The 17,773-nt window shown below is 49.2% G+C and overlaps 1 protein-coding gene across 2 annotated transcripts; it reads right to left on the reverse strand.

Annotated features, from left to right (window-relative positions):
- Positions 1 to 7,275: 7,275 nt before the first annotated feature.
- ANP32E (acidic nuclear phosphoprotein 32 family member E) lies at positions 7,276 to 15,974 on the reverse strand. 2 transcript variants are annotated; one of them, XM_014891317.2, is made up of 7 exons: positions 15,693 to 15,974; positions 14,009 to 14,158; positions 13,448 to 13,570; positions 12,588 to 12,750; positions 11,674 to 11,828; positions 10,818 to 10,869; positions 7,276 to 9,995 (listed from the first exon to the last, which is right to left on the reverse strand). In XM_014891317.2, exons 1-7 carry the CDS (start codon positions 15,744 to 15,746, stop codon positions 9,931 to 9,933), a joined length of 762 nt encoding a protein of 253 aa, XP_014746803.1. In that variant the 5' UTR covers positions 15,747 to 15,974; the 3' UTR covers positions 7,276 to 9,930. The 2 variants fall into 2 exon arrangements, with proteins under 2 accessions (XP_014746803.1, XP_014746802.1); XM_014891316.2 differs by having other exon boundaries at positions 7,276 to 9,998.
- Positions 15,975 to 17,773: the final 1,799 nt, after the last annotated feature.

Genomic DNA, 17,773 nt, shown 5'->3' on the forward strand with positions numbered 1-17,773 from the left:
ACTTGCTGCTATATATAATTTGAGAGCTGTCTACCTTTCTGCAGACCGAGCTGGGAGTCGTGCTTCCCAGAAATCGTGAGGTGGCATTCAGATCACTGACTGTTCCTGGAAAAGCCTTCTTGGAATGCCTGCTCCAGGCTGCTGGCTCGTTTGTCCTTTATAGGTCACAGGGTCACTGGGGTTAGGCCTGCTGGCAGGACACAAACAGGTAAAGTTCACTAAATGAGAGGTCTGACTCATATTGGCTCATAAAAATAACATTTGGCCTCTGTATGTCAAATAGATCCTTTGGAATATCGGTTTCTCTCTCCTTGCTGAAGTCAGGTATTTGCCTGCTGCCATCTGCTCCTTCCTGCCTTTCAGTGAAGAGTTCACCCACCCAGCTCATCAACGAGAGCAAAACCACACACAAATCTGGCTGAATTCTTGTTTCTTCATGGGCACAGCTCACCCTTCCTGTGATCTGAGTTTGTGCTGCTACAGCGTTCCTCAGGCAGCTCGTGACCTCAGTTTATTCCTCAGTTCTCAAAACGTCACTGCCTGTATTTTCAGATGTTTTCAAACCAACTTCCGTTTTTACAGTGCCATTGAAACGGTTTTCTGTCATTTTCTTACTGCTCAGCAGTTTGGGAATGTTTCATTACACAGAAAAGTTATCTCAGGGGCTCAGGCCCCAGGATTTGGGCCCTGAGTTATGGAATAACAGGATCAGAGTATGACAATGAACCCAGAGCCTGTGAGGCAGGAAGAATGGGGCCGGTTGTTCAAACGCTGCCTCTGCCAGTTCCTTGGGGCATGATTTGGGATGAATCACCCTGTTCTGTGTGTCCTTATCCCATGCCAAGGGTAAGTATGAGATCGCTATGCTCAAAATAGGAAGAAGCTGCTCCTCCCTCGTGATTCCCAGCAGGTGAGCTGCACCTTCTTATGTCAGGGACAGGATTCCTGCAGGAAGGAAAGTGATGCCACAGGGCACGAGGCACGTTTTCAATTAACTGATGGTGCAAGTGACAGTGAAGGAAGTATTCAGTATTCCCTGGCACAAAACATTCCCTAAGATTTCCCCCACTTCGTTTAAAGGGAAAATACAAACCAGCAGTGCCAATTTAGCTCCAGAGGAGAGAAGGGAGACTCCAAATGGGAACAGACCAAGTGCTCAGTACTGGGTAGAGAAGTGAGGGTGCCAGGGAGGAGGGAGCAGGGTAAGGAGGATTGTGAACATATTTACAGCCATCTGGCACCCTGAATTATCCAAACAATGAGGCTGCTGGAGCGCTCACTGAAACACAGAGAGAAAGGGAAGGAAGGAGTTCATTTGGGCAGAGGATCCTGAGGGCTTCATGCTTTCAATGTATGATTTCTTGAAATGTTTTATATCACTTATAAAATTATTTATGTTACTGGAGATGAAGGGAAATGAAACCAGAAGGAAATGGAAGGGTTACTCCTGGAGTTTTTCCTTCCAGGTTTCTAGAAATCAAGTAATAGGAAAGAAAAGATATCTTGGGAAATCTTGATTTCCTGGGAGGCAGCAAGAGGGATCAGAAATGAATCAGGAAAGTTTGTCATCACCAAACTTCCACGGTACCCAGTGCAAAGAACAGCATAAACCCACCAAGTTCAGTCAATTCCAACCACAGATTTCCTGCACTTTCTGTCTTTGAGTCCTTCCTGTGCTTAACAAAATTCTTTTCACTCTTCTACCTACCAGCTCTTGATAATCTCAGTGTACCACAACTTCTGCAGAGCCTCACTTCCCAGCATGCTCCATCATTATCGTTTGGTGCTCCATTTCTCGTTTTAAACACATTTGCTTTGTCTGACTAAGTTTTGGGGTGTTGCAACAGAGGGATGTTGGGTTTTCCTCCTGTTTCTTTCACAGCTCCTGCCAATAAGTTCACCTTCCCTTTTTTTGGTCATTTATGGAATGTGGGCAGAAATGCTGAGCTGATGTGTTTCCACTTCCTCCATTGTAACCTGTTTGATTCATTCTTTAAAAATAGAAGTAATTTTCATTTTTCATTCATTTGATTTAAATCTTTGTTTGTTCAACCTTTCTATCGAAACAGAGAAGGGCCACCCTCCCTCCACTGGTATCAGAGGGAGCCTTGCATTAAAGGTGCTGCACCTGAGGGGATGATCTGGCTCATCTTCACCCAGGCTGGATCACGTTAGAGATGAATAATTATGGAAAATGTGTGTGTTTGTGTGTATTACTGTGTGAAACTAGGTATGTTTCAACTCACCACCAGTTTTTCAAGCATTGGTGCTGCCTGCATTTGGGTGCTCTGTGCAGGGCCAGGATTTAGTCACAGCATCATGGAATGGTTTGAGTTAGAAGGAATCTTAAAGACCATGCAGTCCCATCGCCTGACATGGGCAGGGAAACCTTCCACTAGGCCAGGTTGCTCCAGGCCCCATCCAACCTGAAACACCTCAGGGATGTCGAGTCCACCACCTCTCTGGTCCCTTCCGACCCGGGATATTCTCCGATTCTCTGCCGCATTTTCGTCCTTGAATTACTGAAGCTAACGAGTCCGGAACTTTCCAAAAGGAGGTGCCATTTTAAGGAAGTCGCTTGGACTCTCACGGCTGGAAGGCAGCTCAGGGACAGCCGGGCTCTGCTCGCCCTCGCCAAAGCCCGCGCCCGTCGCTGGTCGCGCTGTGCCCTCTAGTGCTCGTTCTCCCGGTCCCGGGTTTCTGCAACCGGAGCTCACCGAAGGATTGGGAACGCTTTCCTACGGAATAGCATCGGGAGCTTTCCATGGAATTGCAATTATTGAATTATTTCCCTTCCCGGCTCCGCACGGGGCACAGGAGGAATCACACGGGAGTTCCCCGTGCAGAGCACTCACGGACCGACAGGAAAATTCATCCAAGAACAGCAAACCCGAATCCTGCCCACTCCCACCCTGGCCAGGCAGCCCAGCTTTGGTCCAGACCTGCTTGATTCCCAGTGGAAGCACATTTTTCACACCATTAGAAATCCAGGTGTGTTGGAGAGAGGAGAAAGTGTGATTTGGGAAGTTTACTAAAGCTTGCATTGAGATGCACATGAGAATTCCCAAATTTAACCAGTTTGTGGGCATTTGATTCTTCCTGTCTTCTCTGGGATTCCTCACTTTGTTCTAGGGAATACTTTTCGGTTTTCAGTGTTGATCTGGGACTTTTCTTTGTAGTGAGAATGCTTAACATTTGTGTAGAAATTCTGCAGCAATTGCAGCCTCCAGTGTCCAGAAGCTCAGAGCAGAGAGAGGTTAATATTCTTCCTCCTCCTGTTCCTCTTGTTGCTTGCAGAGGAATGATGTGGTCTGTGCAGGGATGTGAATGAGGAGGAACTCTGGATGACTGTGGGAAATAAAGGGCTCTCTCAGGAAAAACCCCATTAATTTGTGTAGTGTGTTAACATAAAATATTTCATCACCAAGCAGCCTTCCCCCCCGCTCCAGTGCTACATGGCTGAAATGGAAATACCCCTCAGTAGATCATCAGAGAAAACATTCTCATCTCCACAAGTCTGTGCTTCAAAGCACACCCCAAACACAGGATTTAACAGCAGAAGCTTATGGAGCCGCATGACTGCAGCAGGAGTTTGGGGTGGGTGTGCACGGGAGGTGTGAGCACAGCCAGTATTTGGCATTAAAAAGTCAGCGCTCAATTACATTCCTGAATACACGTATGACAAAACAGGGCAAGACTTCAATTCCCAAGGCTGATCCTACACCACAGTGTGGATCCTCCAGCGGTGACGTTGATGAAAGAACAGACTGAAGATGCTCTTGGTTTCCAGGAACACAAATTACCCAATTCATTCCAACTGGGTTTTGCTGTGACACGGGAGCTCACTCAAAACACATGGAGCGTAGAAGAAACACCACAGCACACTTTTAAGCAGAATAATTCTGACTCACCATGGTGATGAAGCTGAGACACAGATGTGATTCTGAAATGAGTTCACAAAGTCATTTGCTGTGGCTTTAGTTTCAATATGCCATTAGCCAGGAGCTCCCTCCCATTTCAGCCTCACATTCCTAATTAAACAGGATTCCTGCGTGTCCTCAACATTCCCAGGGACAAGGATGTGACCAAGCCCCTCACAAATGGCCAGAAGATTCCAGTGCTTCACCCAAGCAATGCTGAGGAGCTCTGGCTGGCTGCTCCTCAGTCATGGCTAGATTATTGCATTTGAATTAACTCTAGTCTAGAAGGAAATGCCCCTCAAACTCCCTGTGTGAACACGTTCCATTCACACAGGAGAGACCAGCTCCTTTTCCAACATGAACCCACATTCTGGGGTCATTTTTTTCCTAGAACAGAATCCTTTTCTCCATGACAGGAGTTCCCAGTTTTAATGTGTCCTGTGGTTTTCAGCTGGTTTTCTGTTGTGGCCAAACATTTATTTTTGGATTCTCCCTCCTTTGTGCCAATTAAATTAGAAGCAATAGGAAAGACTTTCCTTGGATATTTTTGGGGTTCATTTTTTATTTTTTTATTTTTTTAATGAGACACACTCCAAGCAGAAACCCAGTATACTACGAACTGTAATTTTAAAGTTTAAAACCAGAAGACTGTTCCCTGGGAGACCAAACTCTTAACTCCAGTGAGAAACCTCGCAACAGCAGTAGCAACAGGAATTTCCCTGCCCCAGGCTCTGCAGAGGGACATTTTCCATGTCCTGCTTCAAGCAGCTGCTGTCCCTGACTCCTTCTGTCCTATCCCATGCATTTTGGTACCCCGGGGGAGCTGCATTCCTGACTCTCCATTTGTGCCGGTCGATCGATGAACAAATGGAGAACACGAGTGTGCACATCTAATGTGACAGCCCTGGCACAACCAAGAGACTCAGAAACGGATAAAAATAATTCGAGCATCATTTTTATCTCGTAAGTTCAGGTCTCGTTCTTTGGTTCAGACCTTTGCAATGGTTATGACCAGTGAAACCGGTGTATTTTTAGCATACAGCAGCTCTGCTGCCAAAAATCAACATCTCTGCTGGAAAATGGGGCAGTTTTCATTCTGAGATTTCTCATTACGCCATCACGCAGCTCAAAGGATTTTACAGTTTTCTCCAAGGCCAAATTCTTGAATTCATGGGATTCCACGAGAACGTCAGCTTCCCCATTCTCACATAAAAATATATATGAGGAAAGTTGAAAGTGAGCTGCCTGCAGGATAGGCATTGAGAAACCCTTGGGGTTTACATCCTTGGCAGTACGAGGCTTTTAAAATTAAAATTGAGGGAGAATTACGGGGTGAAAAGGCTAAATGGTCATTATGGAATGTGCAGGAATGGCAACAGATAGTTCTAGTAGTTCTTGGTCACATTTCATACCAAAAAAACCTCTCCCTTTATTGAAAGTCTGACCTGTGGGACCCCCAGACCTTCACTCCCCTGACCCAGGCACCTGGGTCACAACAATAACCCCAAATCCCTTTCAGTACTGTGGCTGGGATGAAATAACCTGGAAACTGGCAATGGGATGTGGGGATGTAGTTCAGAAAGGGGGAGATTTTCTTTGGAACTGCACATGCCAGACTGCCCCGAGAAAAGCAGGAGCAATTTGGGGAACATTAGAACTACACGGCAGCAGGAGCCACCTGAAAATACACACTTTGGAGTTCTCTTGCTACTGGGCTTAACTAGGCAACCTGAAGAATTTTATGAGGAACTTCTTCCTATTTTCACCCGGTGCATTTGTACCAAAGCTTGGCTGAATTTACCCTTCCTCACACGACGTTGATAGCCACCTTCGGAATCACAGTTTGCATTTTCGGTTTTCTCCGCTTGGACTCTGAACCACGTTGTTTTCCATCACCGGAATGAAGTCCACACAACCTGAGGGGGAAAGGGGTTCGCTCGGGGTGGAAACGGGGCATTTCGGGGGGCGTGAGCAGAAGCTGTTTTAGGGCGCACACGGGACGCTTGGGAGCAGCCTCCTCCTCACGGCCGCCATGAGGGGCCTGAGGGGCCGTGGGCGGGGCGCCGCGCGCGCGGGCGGCGGGAAGGCGGAACTGCGGCAAATCTCAGCCAATCAGCGGCGGGGTCGGGGCTCGGCCCCTGCTGCCCGCAGCCGGGGAACCCCGTGGGTCGCGGTTCGCCGAGCTGGGGGGCGCGCGCGCCCCCTCAGGCGGGAGCCGGGGCTGAGGAAAAGGCGCCGAGACCCCTGAGGAAGGAAGAAGGAGGGGAAACAGCACCGCTGGCAGGGGGAGATAAGGGCCGGAGAGGGAGCAAGAAGGGGCACTACAAGATAAAAGCCCCGGCAGAAGAAGGAGGAGGAGGAGGAAGGAGCAGGACGGAAGAAGCCGCCCGCCGGCACGGCTTCCCCTCACTGCAACAAAATGGAGGGCGGCGGGGCTGTCCAGTGGGGCAGACCCCAGGCTGGAGCGCAGCCCTTGCTCCCTGCCCAGTTCCATCTCGAGAGCCCGGCAGCGACAGGTGCCTGGCGCTGTGGCAGCAGGTGAGCTGTGTAAGCCAGAGGCTGGGGCAGGGAGAGCCGGTTCCCCACACGTCATGACAAGCTGAGGAACCCATCAGCCACACAGCAGGTTTTTCCTGCCTTTGAAGATGGGCCCACAAACCACTTGAGCTTTCTCCTTTGCCATCAAATTACTGTGCTTTACCTCACCCACTTGCACTCCCAAAAGATGTATTTAAAGTCATCCTGAAACTCAGGTTCCAGTGGGAAAAGGGTGCAGAGGGTAGAGGCGCCAGTGTGGGGCTTCAGCTGGAACAGCAATTCTTCCCCACCCTTTAAAACTAAATAAATAAAATATCCCAGAAAGTCACCACCCATTTCTTGCCTAATTGCTCATCCAGCGACAGAAAAGCCTGTTTGCCAAGGGCTTTCTCAAGTGCATCCAAGGGATTTTTGCCAGGAATGCTGGACTAATTCCAAGATAAAACAATGCTCTCTCTAGCTCGGGAGGAGCAGCAGGGTTTTTTTAAACATTGTTCTTGTGTGAGGAATATTTCAGCACCAGACTTGGCTCAGGCTGCCGGGCACAAAGCAGGATCTTGTGAAAAGCAAATCTCAAGAGTCACCCAGACTCAGATGTCTGAGACATCTGCCTTAAACTCACCTGGAAACACTCAGGGAACCATTCAGGTTTTCCAGAACATCCTTCCTCGACTGTTCCATTTTTACCAAGGACTGAAGTACCACAAGTCCAAGTTCCATCCCCATTCTGCAGATTTCCACCCCATTTGAACACAACTGCAAAGAAAATTCCCTTACTCCGTGTTCCTTCCACAGGTGGACATACGCCGAGAAGTAATCCAATACAATAGTCTCAATTTATTTGAAATAATTTGGTTTGAAAACTTTTTAATTTAAAATTTACAGCACACATGGGGAGGAAACATGTTTTGTTACAACTAAAAGTTACCAGAAGAGTGCTGCAGGGCTGTTGTCTTTAATTTAACACTGTCATGGCTTTATTCAAAACACAGTTGCACAAAATCAGTTACTCCAAAGTTTCAGGAAAGAGTCGGAGAAGGAACCAAACCACACTATATACAGACTGCCATACAAAGAGCATTAAAATAGGACAAAACCTCTACAAAATATAAAACCCACCCTGACGTATTTGCATGAAAAGACCACCCACCAAGCAAAAAAGTTTCAAAAGTTATCTGGAGGCTCTGAATTCCTCATTAAAAAACGCTGTTGCTGCATGCCGAGCGGAGGACAGGGGGCCGGGGATGGTGACACTGGGACAGACAGATTTTTTTTTTTTTTTTTTGGGTTGGTGAGGGGCTCAGGTTCCACGTGGTGGCTGACGCACGGCACTGCGGGTGTTTGGGAAGTGGCAAGTCTGGCCTAAGGGAAGGGCTGTCACCCCTCAGAGCTCAGTCTGGCTGGTCTCAGGAGCTGGACTCGCTCATCCAAACAAGCCCACTGCCCACATTATTTTAATCCATCAAAATAGACTCTTTTTTTTTTTTTTTCCATTTAAAACTAATTTTATCTGCATCAGTAACAGTTAATTAAAACCCTGACATGTAGGTGCTCTTACGTACACACTTATAAATAACAAGTTTCAATCTAAAGACAATAAGCAACTTTTTTTTCTCCAAGCTGAGCACGGAGTGAGTGCCTTGCCCAGAGCCTTCAGGACATGACAACCGTGCACTGACCCACCCAGGACTCATCACAAACACAGGACTCGGTTGTGGCTGCAGAGGAAGTTTCACCACGGCTTTTCTAGTGTCTTTATAGAGATTTTCCTTAAAAACCACAAAGCCCAGGGAGTCAGTTGTTCCCGAGTGTACCACTGCCCGCCAGACTCCACTTCGAGGCTGGGAAGGTTCGGCCCTGCTACACAGCTACAGGAGAAACCCAGAGTTAAGGCTCTAGCTGGGGGGGAAAAAACCACACACACACGGAGTGGGGCTTTGCAGAACTTCAACCCTGCACGATCTCGACTCCACCAAAAAGCTGGAGGTCACACTGAATTAGTGTGTGAAATTCCTAAGGAACATCCACAGGGGATCAGGTGATGAGGGATTGACTCGCTCAGGCCCAGGAATCTCCCTCCTCCTCCCACTCACAGGCTCTCCCCAGTTTCTGGCAGCTATTGACACCCAGGACAGATACAAAAATAAGTCTCTGGAATAAAGCTGTGTGTGATATTTGGTTCAGGACCTATGTGAGACAATGTCAGTCAGTGTGATACCACGACTACACTGTGTGAAACCCAGATCATGCCTGAAGGAGGAATGCTGGAAGTCAAAATTTGTTTCCAACAGGAAAGATGATACATTGGGGCAGATTAGGAATTATAAAGGCTGCTAGAAAAAAAAAACTTCTCTGCATGTCGCCCGTGCTTGCTCCTGATGCGTCTCTGCAGCCACTCAATGTAAACCCCCAAATATTCCCAACTGTTATACACAAACTGAGCGTTTTGCCTACAGTCAGATTTAAACAATTTTAGAGGTGACGTGCAGAGAAGGGCCAAGTTGGGTTCATCCTTCCCTTCAACAGTTCTAGAAAAGCTGGGGGGTGGACAACAACACGCTTGGAGGAGTTACCCGTTCACTTCTGTATCAGAAATGCATATTTCATCTATTTTATACATTTTATAGCCATGAGTGGTGCAGAATTCCCAGAATGACAATGCAAGAGCAAAGTGAGTGAAGGTTTAACAAAGATTTCTAGCAAAAAGGTTTAAAACTACACATTAATTGCTTCGTTAATACCTGCAGTGACAATGGACTTGGGAGAAAATTTATGGACTGCAACCCTTTAAGGTTCACAGCTCTTTCAGTTTGCCAAAATACACCCTTGAAGGAATCTGGTGAATACTCCAAACACTGAACATTGGAGCAAGCAGGAAAACAAAAACATCTTCTGAAACCCACTGAGGCTTTACCCTGGAACACCCAAAATAGAGAGGAGCCTTCAACAATATCACAGGAGTCACCTTTTAAAAAACTGATACATGGGTGTCATCTAGTTAGGGGTTTCCAGTTGAATCCATGGAAAACTTGGCCTAGAGTTAACTGATTTAAAAGAGTGGGGAATTCACTGCAGAGCATTTTTCAGTTCAGCTTTTTAAGCGTAGAAACTTTAAAATCCTGAATGAAAGCTCCCAATATTAAACCCACGGGGCATGGGGTTGGATTCAGGGCTAACAATGACCAACACAGCAAGATTGTACGAAATTAAAGAGCTCCAAAGAAAAAAGTCTGGTGGGGGGAATTTGCCAATGGCTTCAGTGATTATAGGGCTGAAAATTGTTCTCTACAGAAGGTTCCCTATGGGGTATCAGAGCTTATCTGGAATGATAAAAGGGGCAGGAATAGTAAAACCACACTTCTGCTATAAAAAGTTAACATAGGATTTCTGTCAGGACATCTATGGTACATGGACATACAGAGCTGCATAATCACTATTGCGTCTTCCGTAACTGGAGAGTCTGGTCCTGCAATTAATCCTCCTCTTCCTCGCCTTCATCCTCGGGCTCTCGTTTCCTCTTCTCCCCTCGGACGCCCTCTGCTAAGGAGAGAGGGACACACGCAGCCCATTATGCCCTGCCCACACAGCACTGGTGCAGACTCGTTCCGAGGGAACACCCCTGCCTGAGCAGCACCAGGATCCTGCACTAACTCCCCGCGTTTTCCTGTAGCCAAGGGCCGGGCTGGGGTGGCGAGCTGTGCGCTCTGCTGGTGGGAGCCCGCAGTGCAATGCTGCCCCATCCAGTCCATGAACTCCCTCCCTGGCCAGTGGCCCATCCTGACTCCAGGGCTGCGTTTGTACAAAGTGAAGAATTCACACCGCTCCTTCTGAAATACTGTTTTTGCAAGCCGGGAAATCCAGCTCCCAACCCTGCTTCACTGAGCCCAGCATGTCGAAGAGATGGGAGCTCAGCTGGGAAGAAATTCTGGGATTTGTCTTTACAGAGAGGTGGAATTTTTAATGAAAAAACTTATTTAAAAAATACTCCAGTAAGCCACTTCTTGCAAACAGAACCTTGTCTCTGTAGCAGAATTGCTTATGGAGAAGCTACTTTCTGCTGGATAAAGGGAAAGCTCCAGCTGCTCCTGGCTGCCAGGCTTTGTCAGCAGAGATTGGTGCACTTGAGGGATATTTCCAATGTATGTAAATAACAAGATACACAGCAGAGCTCCTCTCCACATCACAGAACAATTTCCAGCTGAGCAGGAGATAGTGTCTTTCCTTTTAGAAAACTGTTGTTTCTTCCTCACTTTTACTTTACTTTTATTTTGGTTTTGGGTTAATGCTCATGTCCCAAACCCACAAAGAATTATAGAGAATTGATTATTTCAGTCACAACTTGAATACTTGAACACTTACCTTCTTCCTCCTCATCACCTCCTTCAACATAGTCATCATCATCCTCTTCATCCTGTACAAAAATTGGGAGACACTTTTACAATTGCTGTTTATTGAAATCTTGCTTCCACAATGATCTCAAGCAGAAATCCAGGAATTCCCCCAACTTTCCCCACCAGAGGCTCATTTCTTTGCTTTTCCCCACTGTTCACTACTTTAAGTCAGCTCAAGGTTATTAAAAAATGAACTGTGAGAGAGATGCCAGCAGCTCTAGATTGCCTTTGAACCCACAGTCAGTAAGGGCCTGGAGGAAAAGGTGCACAAGTTTCCTCTTCCCAAATTACTGGGAAAACGAGTAAGTTGTGGTGTTGGTTTTTTCTATCTTGTTCTAAAGCTGATAGATGAGAAATGTAAATGAATTAACAATCAGCTCCAGAAAATTCGACAAACTCACGTCTTGTTTTCATATCCCTCTGCTTGGTGGAATTTTGTACTCAGGGGAGTGTGACAAGTCAAAATGGGGAAACAGCCCTCTGGTAGTGGCCCTTGGAATACTGGAAATAAACCCACTCCACATTAACACAAGGGCCTTCAATCCCAACTGGGGGTGCTGCTGTGCAGCCTCAAACACAAACCCCACACCAGGCACCTTCTCCTGTCGAGATCCTGCAGAGCCAGAGGGGAGGACCTGACCAGGACCCAGCTGTCCTGTCATCTGTGTGACCAGTTCATAGCTACAAGAACTCTACTCATCACCTTCTGAAAGGTGCTTGTTTTCTGTACTCTGGGAACTGTACCAGAACTGTTTTCCATAACCACAGAACCCCACAGGAGCTTCTCTTTATTTCCTGCATTTGGCAGAATTTACGAACTTTACCTGAATTTCTTCTTTCATCAGGTATGAAAGACCAACTTCCTCCTCCTCTTCACCTTCCCCCAAATCTGAAGCTCCATCATCTTCATCATCTTCTTCTTCATATTCTCCTGGAGGCCCAGCTTCATTCTCATCATCATCATCATCTTCATCCCCTTCTGCAGTGAAGAACACGCATATAGATCAGAAATTCAGTTCCATTCACTCCTCTCTGACTATAGCAGGATGGGCTGGCTCTAAAAGTTTTTTTTCCTGAAGGATTTGGGGATTTTTCTTTTTTCCTAAATCATCCAGGCAACACATGGGAGATGACCATAATTTTAACCAAGTTACATTTTGTCATTTTTTTCCTCTAAGAAAGACTCCCAATGTTTTTTCCTCACAAGCTTCAGGCAAAACTCTTGATGTCTGAAGCAGCTATAAATGCAAACCCCTGCCAGCAGAAGGGGCTGAGAGCCATAACAGCCCCCTTAAGGACTGCAACCAAGTCGGGACCAAAAGGAACTAGGTGTGCTTTTGGAACTAGAATTTGTATCACACTGAAGCAGGGGGCTGAAGCCATTACCAAACCCTGTAAAATTGTAATTTTTAATTCAAAACAGTGTGCGTGTCCCCTTGCTCTGTATCAGTCAGTGGCACAAAGGGCTTTACTGCTGGCAACATCTTCAAGAATATTTGTGTCTTTGCAAAAGTATCTTTAGCCCAATTCCCTTAAGCCCAGGCAGCTTCTGCAGGACTGGACCCCTCTGACAGGAGTTTTTGATCTGCAACAGTGCATTAATTCCAACCATGCTCTGGACTCTGGTCTTCAGGAGCAAGACCAGAATTGCACTCGTGTGCTCAGGAAGACCCCACACTGCACGGAGATCTTTATTCCAGCATCCCATTCCTACCCCTGATTTGTTTCAGCAAGTTACCATCATCATCATCTTCTGAGTCTGGTGCCTCGTTGTCCTCCTGATCAAACCCATCCAGGTATGTGATCTGCTGGAGCAGCTCAAAGATGCTGTCCCTGTAGTCCTCAAGGTTTGTAATCTCACAGTTGAACAGGTCAAGGCTCTTCAAATTTTTTAGATTTTGCTGAAAATAAATGAAAAGGTTTTTTTTTCCCATGGTGCTTCCAGGTACAGCAGGGTCACAGCCCAAGTATAACAGAATTTACTTTGCCCTCATCCCTCATGTCCAGTCAGAATTATTTTTTCTCCCTCAAAGTTGTCCCCAGGTTGCTGGCAGTGGCCAAACCCCCAAGGAAGGCACTCATATGGAATAACTCCCACTCAGTTCCCAAACTCCCAGACTCTCTCACACCTTGGAGGCCGAGTTATGTCCACGGAGCCCAGTTTTGGACAGAAACCCCAATCATCCAGAAAAATAGGTGAATGGATCACCACTGGCAGCTCCCTCCTCTGCTTCACTGTCCCACTTCTGGCTGTATCACACCTGTGCCTGAGTCACTTCACAATTTAATGAAAACTCATCACACAAACACACCTTAACGAACAAGCACAGGGAAATCAGCACAACACACCTTGGCCACTTTTTCTTCAAAGACAAACCAAACCAAACCATCTCTGATTTGGGACATCCCACTCCTGACACATTTTCCAGAAGTGGGGTTACACATGCTGTCCTATAACCACGGCACCAAGTCTATCAAACCAGACCAACCACGAGACCAATGAACATTTGTACCAATCCACTGCAAAAATATTAAGAGTTCTGGATAAAAAATAGTACTTATTACATCTCCCCAGAGCCCCTCCCACTTCAAACTCACAAGAGCTTCCACAGTGCCAAGATCTTTGATTTTGTTGCCACTTAGATTTAGATATGTGAGATTAGGACATCTCTCTGCAAGGACTTCCAGGCCTCCAGAAATGACATTGTCGCTCAACTCCAGCTATTGTACAGGAAAAAAAAGGAATTAACAATTAGATTTTCAGCCTTAGATTCAGCTGCATCATTGTGAATTGTTCTCCCTTTAAGAATGTAATCACTCCTGAAGACTCACCCAAGGTAACAAGCTCTGGCTGTCAAAAAGTTCCTTTAAGTTGAGAATTATAAACTGCTCATTAAAGTCTCATGGGTTGGGGCACCTCAGTTTTAAATTACCAGGATTGGAGCTCACTGCCAGCAATGAGCAACCCAAGGGCCTCCTACAAAGGCACAGCTGGACCTTCCCAGTGCCCACAGCCAAGCAGCTCCTGCCCCAAGCCCAACTCGTCACAATTAACTGAGGACACCCAAAACGATTTCAGCTCTCAAAAGTACATTTCAGAGGCCCAAGAAGCACCTTCAGCATCACACGAGTGCTGAAAGGCAGCCAGGGGATACCCACCTTGCGGAGCTTACTCAATGTGGGCAGCTTGGCCAGCGACGTCAGCTCAACGTTGGCCATGCTGAGAAACTGGAGCTCCTTAAATGAGTCATTGAGCCCTTCGATTTCCCCGTTGCTGGACCGGCAGTTATCAAGCACCAACTCTGTCACCTGCAAACAGCCCAGCGAGGTGTGTGGGTGTCAGAGCGCTCACACCAACTCCCACTCTCACCTGAACCCCACCCCAGGGACCAGGCAGTGGCCACTGCTTTGGGGCTTTAAAATCAGACCAGGCTTCTGCCCTGGAGTCACCAACACCCACCTAATTTAAAAAATTATGCAGCAGTTTCCCGTCTCCTAAGCACACATTAAACTCTGCAAAAATTTCTATTTGACCCCAAAACTCCATCGACAGAGTACACTGATACAGCTGGTTGGGTTTCCCACAGAATCACTGTAGCCAAGACCCATCAGCTGCCCTACACTGCTCATTTCTCCTCAGGTCTCATCATTTTACTGTGCCTAAACAAACTCATAAAACTAGTTTCTCTCTGAACCTAAAACCTCCTGAATCCAGATTATTTTCCAAGAGAGTCCTGGAGGTTGATTGTGCCCAAATAAATAATTTCCTTGTGCCCAAGCTACTCAATAATCAATACAGGTCATACACTTGGAAAACAGCAACAAGAAGCAGGCAATTAATTTTAAATTATTTTACGTCGAGTGGAACATCCACTTGGTAAAGGAGATGCAGAAGGCGACTCTTCCCTTTCCCCACACACTAACAAAATTCTGGTAGTGTTGCAGACCCCAAGCAGCACGAAGCCAGCTTCCCACTATTACTTTATTTCTTCATTAAGAGACCACCATTATTCCATACAAACACCGAATTCTAAAGGTAGGTGCTGGGGAGAGAGGGAGGTTCCCATCTTCGTCCCCGGCAAGCTGCACGCTGGCAGCGCGAGGCCTCTCCGGCTACCTGCCGCCAGCAAACACCACCGGGTGGGGTTAAATCAACACTTTCGGGCAGTTTTTCCCCCCACAAAACCCACGTGCGCAGGGTCAGGGAAAGCGAACGTCTCAGGACTTTACTCTCGGGGCGGGTTTGCTCAGCGGGGAGCGATGGAAGCGATGCTCGGGAGCCCCGCGCGGGGCCGGGAAGGCGGCGGGGGCCCCGCCGCGCACGTGCGCTCCCGCCTTTCCCGGGGATCGGAGATGCTTTTTTTTTTTTTTTTTTTTTTTTTTTCCTTCCGCCTCTTTCCAAAGAAATGGAAAGTTGGAAGCGTGAGGAGACGCGGGAGGGGTATGGAGACCCCACGGCACGCCCGGCGGGGCGGCGGGCGCGCGAAACAACGTTAATTGTACTAATTAAAGGCGCCGGGATGAGCGACGGGCCGCGGCCGGGGCCGCCGCCGTGACCTGTTTACTGCGGCCGGGGGAAGCGGCGGATTAACGTCGGGGGAAGCCGAGGCTGTCGCGCCCCCCGGGAACTTCGGGGCACCCCGAGAAAGGAGGCGGAGGGGGAATGCGGGGGGGGCCGCGGGTCCCGGGGCCGCGCCGGAAGCGCCGCCCGCGCCCCGCCGGGCCCTGCGCCACGGCTGACCCAGATTCGGCAGCGGTGCCGCCGGGCCTGCGCGGCCCGAAGCGGCAGCGACGGCCCCACGGGGCGGGGGGAGCGCGCCCCACCGGTCCTGCCGCCCCTCACCTTCTCGGGGGCCCGGTTCCGCAACTCCAGGTTGATGCGCTTCTTCATCTCCATCGCCCCCCCCTCCCGCGGATCCGCACTGACGAGGGAGGGTGGCCGAGGGCGGCCGCGAGGGTCGCTGCGGCTGCGGCGGGCGCCGAGAGCGCGCCGGGAGTGGGTCGGGGGTCGCCGGGGCCGCCCCGGCCGCGCCGCTCCGCCGCAGCTCCGGCACCGTCAATGGCCGCCCTCACACTGCGCCTCCATGACACGGCGCATGGCGCCCCCCCCGCCACGCCACGCCCCGGGGCGGGGCTTCCCCGCGCCTCGCCCTCATTGGCGCGCGGGGCTCCGCGCCATTGGCCGAACGTGTTGCCCGTCCGGGCGCGCGGGGGGTCGAGGTTTGTGCTCGCGCGTGGGGACCGGCGGGTGCGCGCGCCCTGAGCAGGGGCGGGGCCGGGGGCGGGGCTGAGGGGGCGGAACCGGGGCGGGGTCCGCGATTCTGAGGGGGGACCGGGCCGGGGGACCCACGGCTCTGAGGGGGGACCGGGCCGGGGGAGCCGCGGTTCTGAGGGGGGACCGGGCCGGGGGAGCGGCGGTTCTGAGGGGAGGACCGGGATGGGGGCCGCGGTTCTGAGGGGGGACCGGGATGGGAGCCGCGGTTCTGAGGGGGGACCGGGCCGGGGGAGCGGCGGTTCTGAGGGGGGGACCGGGATGGGAGCCGCGGTTCTGAGGGGGGGACCGGGCCGGGGGAGCCGCGGTTCTGAGGGAGGACCGGGCCGGGGGACCCGCGGCTCTGAGGGGGGACCGGGCCGGGGGAGCCGCGGTTCTGAGGGGGGACCGGGCCGGGGGAGCCGCGGTTCTGAGGGGACCGGGTGCACAAGGGTCTCTCTCGCCATAGGGTACAGCAATTTTTGCGAATTTGTGTTATTTTTGGTTAATTTGCGCGACGGCAGCATTGCCAATGCATTGGGGAGGAGAGATGGGTTCGCACAGCTGGGGAATAGCCCGGCTCCTAAAATCTGATCTACTCGTTCGGGATATATGAAGCTCATATCCCCCTCAGGTTGCATATATGGGATTTATATCTCCCTTGGGGTGGATGGATGGGATTTATAGTCCCCTCTAATTAGATATATGTAATTTACATCTCCCCGGGTGGATAGACAGAATATATATCCCTATGGAAATTATTTTCCTATTTAAAATTAATAATTAATGAATGTTTCTCTATTGAAACTTTTCTCCTGGAAAATGATCCTTGAAAAGAGCCTGTGAGCTGCCAACATCCCTCATGCCCAGGCAGGACAATTCTGGGACAAGCAGTTCCAAATATTTACATGTTGACTCTTTTAACTTTGCAGACACAAATAACTGGAGACTTTTTGGCAACTTGGTGACAGAATTAAAAAAAAAACAAAAACCAGCAACCCAACATGGGAATCTCGGGTTTGTTCCGGCTTTGTGTAAACTCCATGGAGAAAATATTTCCTGTTTCACGATCAAATGGGGAGAGGTCAGCCAAGGAGTTTGTCTTGTCTTTTAGGAAAGGGTTAAAATGGGTTTGGAAAGGCTGGATATTGTGGGTTCAGGAATGGAAGAAAAATGGGAGAGATAAGGAAAAACAGGTGAAGGATTATTTACTTTTGTTCTGGATCCGTGGGATGTGGATGGAAGCAGTACATGTTCGCCACACTGGAGCTTGCAGGGCTGACCTAAGGTTCGTGCTGATGGACAATAGCCCATCAGCAGTGAGCACAAGGAGCTGGGAATTCACAAGAACTTGGGAATATAAAAAGCAGGAGAGCAGCCCCAGCCCCCATCCATAATTGCCGAAATCTGCACAAAGTCACCTTCACAGGTCACTAAACAGGGTGTTTTCAACCCTGGAGCCTGTTCCCTCACTGCTGGCTCTGGGTGGCTCTGCCCTGACTGTGTTTCTGTGTCCCTCGTTGGTGCTTTTGGGGCTGAAACCCAAAAACAGCCCCCGCGGGCTGTGGGAGTCGTGCTGGGAGCAGGTGCAGCAGCATTTGGCTCCAGGATGGTTTGATAAGGAGCTGCAGGAAAATGCCAGAGACCTGGAGAGCCTTCTGCTTGCTTCCTGC

This window comes from Sturnus vulgaris, chromosome 31 (genome assembly GCF_052056855.1).
Source record: "Sturnus vulgaris isolate bStuVul1 chromosome 31, bStuVul1.hap1, whole genome shotgun sequence".
In the NCBI taxonomy this organism is placed as follows: domain Eukaryota; kingdom Metazoa; phylum Chordata; class Aves; order Passeriformes; family Sturnidae; genus Sturnus; species Sturnus vulgaris.

Excerpts from the sequence above, each read along its gene's own strand:
- ANP32E (XM_014891316.2), bottom strand. The coding sequence starts at position 15,746 with ATGGAGATGAAGAAGCGCATCAACCTGGAGTTGCGGAACCGGGCCCCC. Across the intron at positions 14,159-15,692 it reads GGAACCGGGCCCCCGAGAAG|GTGACAGAGTTGGTGCTTGA; the intron begins GTGAGGGGCGGC and ends GGCTGTTTGCAG. Across the intron at positions 11,829-12,587 it reads CTCAGAAGATGATGATGATG|AAGGGGATGAAGATGATGAT; the intron begins GTAACTTGCTGA and ends TCTTCACTGCAG.